At 47.2% G+C, this 10,325-nt stretch overlaps 1 protein-coding gene across 1 annotated transcript; it reads left to right on the plus strand.

The window, feature by feature from the left end:
- The first annotated feature begins 7,982 nt into the window (after positions 1–7,982).
- On the plus strand, positions 7,983–10,119 carry LOC114661403 (melanin-concentrating hormone receptor 1-like). Its single transcript, XM_028814613.2, has 2 exons — positions 7,983–8,286; positions 8,493–10,119. Exons 1-2 carry the CDS (start codon positions 8,232–8,234, stop codon positions 9,494–9,496), a joined length of 1,059 nt encoding a protein of 352 aa, XP_028670446.2. The 5' UTR covers positions 7,983–8,231; the 3' UTR covers positions 9,497–10,119.
- Positions 10,120–10,325: the final 206 nt, after the last annotated feature.

Raw genomic sequence — 10,325 nt, forward strand, 5'->3', positions numbered from 1 at the left:
AAACACTTAGACACACACAAACAAACACACACAAACAAATGCACACACACACACCCCAGAGTCAATTTAGAGCCGCAAGTCTGCATGTTCTCCCCATGTCTGCGTGGGGTTTGTCTTGGGTGCTCCGGTTTCTTCCGATGGTCCAAAGACATGCAGGTTAGGTGAATTGGCGATTTCTAAATTGGCAACAAGTGTGTGCTTGGTGTGTCTGTGTTCATTTGCCCTGCGATAAACTGGCACCCTGTTCAGGGTTTTTTCCTGCCTTGCACCCTGTGCTACCTGGGATGGTACTCCAGCAGACCCCCCGCGACCCTGTTCACAACTAACATTGAGCTGAGTGGATCTGCAAGTGTGTCTGATCTTTCGTTTTTCTCATCAGAGGCCGATTCCTGCTGCTGCTCGGATAACAAGGGGTGTCAAACTCCATTCCTGCAGGGCCTCCTCTGTTAGTAACACTTACTGCTTTCGGTTCGTTTTTTATTGACCTGCTTGTTAAAACTCGAAGCGCTTAATTGGGTTTAGGTGTTGCACAAATGCATCTATTGCTCATTTACTCTTAGGTAACAAGACCTTAACAAAGGCTTCTTGTAGTCCTAATTACGCCTATAAAGAAGAAATAGATAGAATCTCGTGCAACGTGGATCTTTGATACTCTGGTAAAATTAGTTATGAATATGAAGGATTCACAAACCTCATACTGAAATATGCAAAATCTAGAGAAATACGTCTGACCACTCTAAAGTGAAGTTATGCTGCACAGATGAATAAGCACAAGGAGCAGGCCTGTCACCTTCTCTCTTCACTCCATACCCCTCCAACTAGAAATATAACAGCAGGTCACGTCACTCGCAGAAACTCTCAGATAATTCTGCACTTATGGGGTGTATCGATAAAGGGGATGAGACAGAGGAGAGGAGTCTGTCAGACAGACCACAATTTGTGACACTCTGGGCAAGGACGTTCTTAGGCGTACACGAACTACGCATCCGTGTAGGGCCCCGAGCTGGCCCTCACTTACAATTTTTTTATTTTTTATTTTGTTGTCGGGCTGTGGGCCTGGGGCCCCTGTCATGCCCCCTGGCACTGCAGCCGTCTGTGCCTGTCCCAGGAAATTCATTTCATTGCATCTCTTAGTCTTATTAACAATGGTAATTTATTATCCAAATTGCAATCTTCACCTAAATCCCTAATAATATTGTCATGCCGTCGTAACTTTGCCAAATGCACTGTAGCAAACGTTAGTTTTAGAGATTCATTTCGGATTCATTCAGAGAGATCCCCATAAAATCATGAAATATCCCTATATTACCGGCCTTTACCAAATCCAGAACAAAATCAATATTTTACCACTCTGCATACACACAAGCGTACATGTAGGCCTACTGGTCATCTAAGGCCTTCTCCGGATGTTTTATTAGAACACCTTCCTGAGCTCGGAGGGGCTCTGTCACCCCGGAACCCCCCCCCCCATCCAGGGCCTGCACATCCGGGGCCTGCACATTTCTGAACCACGTAGGGCCCCCAAACTGCTAAGAACGGCTCTACTCTGGGACTGTGTGAGGAACACTGGGGTACCACATGGACCAGGCCTGTCACCTTTACTCTTCACCCTGTACACCACAGTCTAGAAATATAACATCAGGTCACTTATAGAAATTCTCAGATGATTCTGCACTTACGGGGTACATTGATAAGGGGGATAGGACAGAGGAGAGGAGTCAGAGGGAGAACTTTGTATCTTAATGAAGATAGAATTGTCTACACTGTGAGGATTACATTATTTGATTTCTCCAGTGCCTTCAATGCCATCCAGCCATCTCTGCCAACTCAGAGATATGCAGGTGGATGAGCCAGTGGTGTCCTGATGATGGACTGTCTCTTGGGCAGACCACAATTTGTGAGACTCCAGGACTGTGTGAGGAACACTGGAGCATCACATGGACCAGTCCTGTCACCTTTACTATTCACTTTGTATGCCTCAGACTAGAAATATAACAGCAGGTCAGGTCACTTATAGAAATTCTCAGATGAATCTGCACTTATGGGGTACATTGACAAGGGGGATAGGACAGAGGAGAGGAGTCAGGAGGAGAACTTTGTATCTTAATGCAGATAGAACTGTCTACATGGTGAGGATTACATTCTTTGATTTCTCCAGTGCCTTCAATGTCATCCAGCCATCTCTGAGTCTACGGAGAATGGACAGTCAGGCAGACAGCAGTTTGTGAAGCTTAAGGAGTGTGTCACTGATGTGAATGTGAGCAGCACTGGAGCGCCACACTGAACAGGCCCGTCTTCTTGTCTCTTCACATCTCAGGTTAGAAGGATAACAGCAGGTCACGTCACTCGCAGAAATTCTCAGATGATTCTGCACTTATGGGGTACATTGACAAGGGGGATAGGACAGAGGAGAGGAGTCAGGGAAGAACTTTGTATCTTAATGCAGATTGAATTGTCTACACTGTGTGGGTTACGTTCTTTGATTTCTCCAGTGCCTTCAATGCCCTACAGCCATCTCTGCCAACTCAGAGATATGCAGGTGGATGAGCCTATGGTGTCCTGATGATGGATTGTCTGTCAGACAGACTGCAATTTGTGACACTCTGTGACTGTGTGGGGAACACTGGAGCATCACAAGGAACAGGCCCGTCACCTTTACTCTTCACTCCATACACATCCATCTAGAAATAACAGCAGGTCAGGTCACTTGTAGGAACTCTCTGATGAGTCTGCACTTATGGGGTATATTGATAAAGGTGATGAGACAGAGGAGAGGAGTCAGGGGGAGAACTTTGTATCTTAATGCAGATCGAATTGTCCACACTGTGAGGGTTACGTTCTTTATAATTCTTTCATTCTTTACATCTCCAGTGCCTTCAATGCCATCCAGCCATCTCTGAGTCTACGGAGAATGAACTGTCAGGCAGACAACATTTTGTGAAACTTAAGGAGTGTGTCACTGATGTGTCCCTGAGACTTATTAATTGTCATTTCGAAGCAGAGCCTTACTGGAAATTGGAGGCATTTGAATTGAAATGGGTTTCATCAATAACTTCGCATCCAGCTTTTGAGAGTTTAAACATTCATGAACATCAAAGTGTCCACTACTCAAATCGTCACCTGTGAATCTAAGATATTTAAGAGGCATTAGCGGTTGTCCAAAGGTGTAAAATATTTGGCCATTTCAGTACACTTGAAAGCGACAACCGAACAATTCAGTGCCAGCCATCAACTCACATGCAGAACCATAAGTGAAGGGCTTAAGCATTTCACTCTTCTAGTGCTCCTGTGTAGTATAATTATCTCCTGTACCATCATCAGTCCACACCTTGAACCTGTCCCAGTCATTCAATACATAAGACACTAATGTTCCTCCAGATATCAAGAGTGAGCCTGATACTGAAAAGGCAGTCGCCATCTCCAGGCATGGAAACCACTCGGTAAGTGACAGTTCTTTGATCGATGGTGATCACCTCGATAGACATGTTAATGGGGGTATGGTTGGAACGATAAAGGAAATGGGTACCTGAACAATGTAAACTAAGTCTAAAGTACCTACACAATAACTATAATCGTAATAAACGAACAATAAAACAGCGGAGAAGCCATGGATTAAATAAAAAGGCCGCAGTTATCAGCAGGGAGACGTGAATACTGTGGCGAAGCAAGGAAGGGAATGAAGAGACCGGAGCGACGGATGGCCTTATATTAGGCAGGCAGCCAACTACATGGGGATGGGGGACCCAACGCCGCCTCACACGGCGACCGAGCTGCAGGCTATGGACGTATATATGTACGTAAGTAGGATTCAGTTAGCGTTGGGACACTGCGTACCAAATTTCTTGAAAATGGGCCCATAAGTAACAAAGACCGTTGGAAAGTTCAATATAGCGGCCGACAGTGGTGTCATACCACCGAAATTAGTACGTACATCGGTTTCGATTAGCGCAGGGAAGCGGCCTACCAAATTTCATGAAGATGGGGCCATAAATAAGAAAGTTTAACATGGTGGACGTTGTTATGACCGTTACGTGTAGAATTTCGAAATGAAACCTGCTTAACTTTTGTAAGTAAGCTGTAAGGAATGAGCCTGCCAAATTTCAGCCTTCTACCTACACGGGAAGTTGGAGAATTAGTGATGAGTGAGTCAGTGAGGGCTTTGCCTTTTATTAGTATAGATTCATTTTTGCTGTGTCTAACCTAAAGTATTACCTTTGTTCCTTTGTTATCAGCTTGCAGCTAAACACAAAAGAGATGCTGTATTGTTGTGGAAATTTGCCTTAATCTATCTGCTTTATAGTGCCCCACGTGTACGGCTTTATCTGGATGTGGACAGCTGCTTTACGCAAAGGGACTTACCAGCTCAGCACAAGCAGACCAAACGGTTGAGCTGCACCTGTGCCAATCACCAAAGCAAGTGCCCGCTCACTTTTTATTGCCGTCGTCCAAGCTGCTAACCTTTATGGAAATATGGCAATCTCCCACACCAGGTGCTCTTATCACCATACCTTGAATAAACTATCATGGGGATTCCTATGTTTGTTATTTTGGTTCGTCTATGCTGAGCTGTATTATTTATAGTAATGTTAGGTTTAATGTTACTTTATGGCGCCCCACGTGTACAGCCTTACCTGCACATGGACAGCTGCCTCAAGCAAAGCAACTTACCAGCTCAGCACAAGCAGACCAAACGGTTAGGCTACACCTGTGCCAATCACCAAAGCAGGTCATTGTCAAATGGGAATAAACATCAGGAGACCACCCATTAAAAAGTGTGTAGTGAATGGCAGCAGAATCCTGTGTTGCAATGGTTCCGCCCACAGGGCTTCTTCCTAAAACACCAACCCCCAAATCCTCCAGTCCATGCATTTTTAAACCACCGTCAGGGCTTCAGGGAGAGAGCAAACGATTCTGAACAAAAGACTCGATGCCGAGGGAAAACGAAAAGCTAAAACTGCTGTCATCTATTGTTGCCAGAAATTAAAAATTAACTATTTGATGATTGTGATTTGTGAGCCTAAATGTTTAGCATAGGTGCAGCTGATGTCAGGAGGGTTCTTTCAAGCATCACTTTCAGGTGGAGGCCATGAGTGATTGGAGCAGGAGCACTGTGCACAGACAGGAAAAAGGTGCTATTTGGGTCTTAGAAGTGCTCAGTCCATAAATAACAACAGCTTAGGCTGGTAGTTTTCCATACCTGGCAAGTTTCATAAAACGCTCACTGAATATGCAAATTATGTGGGCAATTATATTGAAATAGAAGCCGTCTGCCACCTGCACTCTGCTGAACTGGACTTACAATCATCAGCACTCCCCACTGGAGAACTGGAGGGTGATTGTTCTGCTCCAATGGCTTCTCTTCGGCCTGAACATGTGCACTATAAATGATTAGACTACAATATTGAATGTTGGGAGTGAAGGCTAAATATTAATGCAAGTTAAATACATATTATATATATATAATCTTCTTGTACCATATTTCTCTTGTCTGATTATTTCCTCCATGGGTACTGAAGGGGTTTGCACTCACTGGCCACTTTATTAGGTACACATTGTTAGTACCAGGTTGGACCCCCTTTTGCCTTCAGGTCAGGTCAGGTTGGGGAGCATGCACTGGTACAGCGCGTTGCCGCACCCACTACATGACGAAACAGCTCGGGATCCTGGTTGGAAACCCCCAGGCAGACACACGGTCCAGTCCCATCCTCCAGAAATGACCCTCTATCTGTCGCAGCCAGGAGTTACATGGGCGTCCCCTTGGCCTGGTCCAGCCATTCGGGTCCTCAACAATGAGGGTCTTGTGAGCCGGATCACCCTCTGGGAATCACGCCACATGGCAGTAGTGCTGTAACTGACGCATCCTCACAATGCAGGTAATGTGCCTCATTCGGAACTCCATGAGCAACACAAAGTCAAACCAGCAGGACCCAAGGATTCTCCGAAGAGACACAGTACCAAAGGAGTCCAGTCTTCATCTTGGGTCACTGGATAACGTCAATGTCTCGCAGCCATATAGCAAGACAGGAAGCACCAGGACTCTAAAGACTTGGACCTTCGTCCTTTTGCTGAGATATCGGGAGTGCCAGACACCCCTTTCCAGTGACCTCATGACCCCCCATGCTCTCCCAGTCCGTCTACTGACTTCATAAGAAGAGTCACCAGGCACATGACTGTCACCGCCGAAGTCAGTAAACCTCTTGACAAGGTCGACACTCTCTCTGCAGACAGACACACTGCTGATGGCCGTGCCCACAAGGTCATTAAAGGCCTGATGTTGGTTTTTATCAGGACCCTCACAAGCCCAAACACTCTGACTCCTCACTCAGTCTCTCAAGAGCCCCCATCAGAGCCTCCATTGACTCCGCGGAGATCACAGCATCGTTGGCAAAGTCAAGATCAGTGAATCTTTTTTCATCAACAGATGCCCCACAGCCGCTGGACCCCACGACCTGCCCAACACCCAGTCCATGCAAGCATTAAACAGAGTAGGAGCAGAACACACCTACTGACGGAACCCCAGAATCAACTGGAAAAAACGCAGAGGTTCTGCCTTCACTCTGCACAGCACTCACAGTACCAGCATACAGGCCGGCCATGATGTCCAGCAACCTTGAGAGGATCCCGCAAACCTTTTGCTTTCAGAACTGCTGTAGTTCTTCGAGGCATAGATTCACCAAGGTGTTGGAAAATACTCATGGATTTTGGTCCATATTGACATGATGACATCACACAGTTGCTGCTGATTTGTTGGCTGCATATCCATGATGTGTATCTGCCATTGCACCACATCCCAAAGGTGCTCCATTGGATTGAGATCTGGTGACTGTGGAGGCCATTTGAGTCCGGTGAACTCATTGACATGTTCAAGAAACCAGTTTGAGGTGATATGAGCTTTGTGACATGGCGCGTTATCCTGCTGGAAATAGGCATCAGAAGATGGCGACACTGCAGTCATAAAGGGATGGACGTGGTCTGCAACAAGACTCGGGTAGGATGTGGCATTTAAACGAGGCTCAGTTGATACTGAGGGGCCCAAAGTGTGTCAAGAAAATATCCCTCACACTATTACACTGCCAGCACCAGTCTGAACAGTTGATACAAGGCAGGACGGATCCATGCTTTCATGTTATTGACACCAAATACTGACCCTGCCATCCGAACGTCGCAGCAGCAATCGAGACTCAGCAGACCAGGCGATGTTTTTCCAATCTTCTGTTGTCCGATTTTGGTAACCCTATGAAAACTGTAGCCTCTGTTACCTGTTCTTAGCTAACAGGAGTGTCACCCGGTGTGGTCTCCTGCTGCTGTAGCCATAAGGTTCAAGGTTTGATGTGTTGTGCTTTCAGAGATGCTCTTCTGCATACCTCAGTTGTAACAAGTGCTTATTTGAGTTACTGTTGCCTTTCTATCAGCTCATTCTCCTCTGACCTCTGGCATCAACAGGGCTTTTTGGCCCATTGACCTGCCACTCACTGGATATTTTCACTTTAACCCATTCTCTGTAAACTCTAGAGATGGTTGTGCCGTTTCTGAAATAATCAGACCAGTCCGTCCACCACCAACAACCATGTCTTATTCAAAGTCACTCCAGTCGCCTTTCTTCCCTATGCAATGCATTTATTACTACGAATGTTTGTGATGTGCCATATGTTGTAACGACTGAGACATAGCAACTGCATGGACACACTGACACTTATCCTTTTATTAAGGTGGATTAGCAGTATAAATTCTGTTACTACTAGATAGATAGATAGATAGATAGATAGATAGATAGATAGATAGATAGATAGATAGATACTTTATTAATCCCAAGGGGAAATTCACATTTGTTAACTGCTAGTGCTACAACTACTACTAATAATAATAATTGCAGAAAAGTGTTCAAAATGCACGGATAACAGAAATATTTGGACATCATCGCCATTCGCACCAGCACCAATACCTCTCTCATGATTATTAAGGACCAGTAGCTCTGAAAGCCCCGCGGAGCTACCCGCTTGCTGCTGCGACGGTGTGCTGCGCAGGCGCTCCAATGGTTCTGCGGCTTCACGCTCGTCCACACACAGACTTGCGCGCACGAGCACTCAGGCACAAGCGCGCGCACGGGGGGTAGAGCGAACGCGCAGCCTCCCGCATTCAGTCGGTCGCCCATCTCCCCAAAAAACGGCAGCGAGTCAGTCGGCGCGGGCTTGAGCAAAGGTGCGTAGCGACGTGGAGGCCGCCGGCGTGGCATGGACCACGGAGACGCCAACCTGTCCCGCTTGTCCCCGAACGTGTCCGAGACAGGTAAGGCTTGTCGTGGAGTAGCTCTGACCGTTTTCATTCGGCAAGCTAAAAAGTTTCAGAGTGTGGCGTTTGGATTTCTTTTGTTTTGTTGCAGCGGGTGCTTTTTAAAGGCTTTTTTCCCCCCTCTTTCTTTATTTCACGTTGGTGTCTTTGCTGAATGGTTTGTCTCCCCCGGCGCTGATTTCGTTTTCTCTTCGTTTTTTAAGGAGCAGATCAACACATGGCTTACAGCAGCGTCTTCATGCCAACGGTGTTTGGCATCATCTGTCTGCTGGGCATCATCGGGAACACAATCGTCATTGTCACCGTGTTTAAAAAGTCCAAGTTTCGCTGCAGAAGTAGTGTCCCGGACATCTTCATCGTCAACCTGTCGGTGGTGGACCTGCTCTTCCTATTGGGGATGCCCTTTCTCATCCATCAGCTGCTGGGCAATGGAGTGTGGCACTTCGGAGAGACGATGTGCACGATCATCACGGCACTGGACACCAACAGCCAGTTCACCAGTACCTACATCCTGACGGCCATGACGCTTGACAGGTACCTGGCCACCGTGTACCCGCTGACGTCCTCGCGCTTCAGGACCCCCACTGTGGCCGTGCTCATCATCTGCGTCCTATGGCTCGTGTCCTTCTTGAGCATTACCCCCGTATGGATGTATGCCAGGCTCATCCCCTTACCCGGGGGGGTACTGGGCTGCGGGATCCGACTGCCTAACCCGGCCACGGATATTTACTGGTACACTCTTTATCAGTTCTTCTTGGCCTTCGCTATTCCTTTCACTGTCATCTCAGTAGCTTACTGGAGGATTCTGCTCCGCATGACTTCTTCGGAGGCGCTCACCACGCAGAGAAGCGCCCGCATCAAGACCAAAAAAGTGACCCGCATCGCCATCACCATCTGCCTGGTGTTCTTCTTCTGCTGGGCTCCCTTCTATGTGCTACAGCTAGCTCAACTGGCCATCGACCAGCCAACCCTACCCTTCTATTATGCCTACAGGGTGGCCATCAGTCTGGGCTACGCCAACAGCTGCCTAAACCCCTTCATCTACATCGTCCTGTGCGAAACGTTCAGGAGGAGGTTCATCGTGTCCGTGAGACCCGCCGAGGAGGCGCAGAGTCCGGCACGGAGCCGAAGGAATCCCAGCAGAGGAGATGGAGATCATTCCTCCGGCCAGCAGATTCTCCACCTTGTCTCGGTGACCGGGAGGTGACCCGTTCACTGTCACTGTGACTGTTTGCATGAGTGTCACGGTGTTTTTAAAGCGCGCAGCACATGCAGTCCACCCACCCCGTTCATAAACGTGTGTGCAGGCGGCGGCGTCATCGACTTCAATCGCTCCGCTCAAAGGATGTAGCATGGAACAGTTTCAGTTATCTTAGGACATGGATGAGAGGGCAAGCAACAATCCGACGCCCACCCCGTTAGTTACGCCAAGTGAGGAAAAAAAAAGGGAAAGTCGTAAATGGCAGGGAGGCGCCATACTACACCGAACAGCGGAACGGTTTAAACGGGCAGTGCCACCTGTAGAACCAGAGCCCGGTGCAGACTAATTTTGGAAAAGGAACAAAGGACGCGAGCGGCTTGGTGAGGGCGTATGTGGTAAAGGTGGGCTTAGGGGATTTAAGAGCGGCGTTTCCAAATTTGGATTGTATCGGAGTCTTTATGGGTGTATCTGCATTATCGAAGAAAGGGGTGGGCAGTGGGGGCGTCCCCCTTAGGTTTCGAGCTCGTTAAAAACGTATTGAACATCTAAGGGCAGGATTTGGGTACCGTGGGGGGAGGGAGTATAAGATAAATGGTATAAAAGATTGGGGTCGTAAGCCTCTAAAGCCCCCTGCCAGCAGTTGTTTCTTTATGTATGACGGAACGTTTTTTGGCGTTAAATACCGCAATTTGGGATTTGCAGAGAAATGTAAACATGCGGGAATGAAGAAGGACGGACTGATAAATACTATATCCACATCATTTATATATTATTATATAAAAGGTAAGCGGGTTTGGAACATTTATATATATATGTACAAAAGACTGTCCATCTG

Source organism: Erpetoichthys calabaricus, chromosome 11, assembly GCF_900747795.2.
Source record: "Erpetoichthys calabaricus chromosome 11, fErpCal1.3, whole genome shotgun sequence".
Lineage (NCBI taxonomy): Eukaryota > Metazoa > Chordata > Cladistia > Polypteriformes > Polypteridae > Erpetoichthys > Erpetoichthys calabaricus.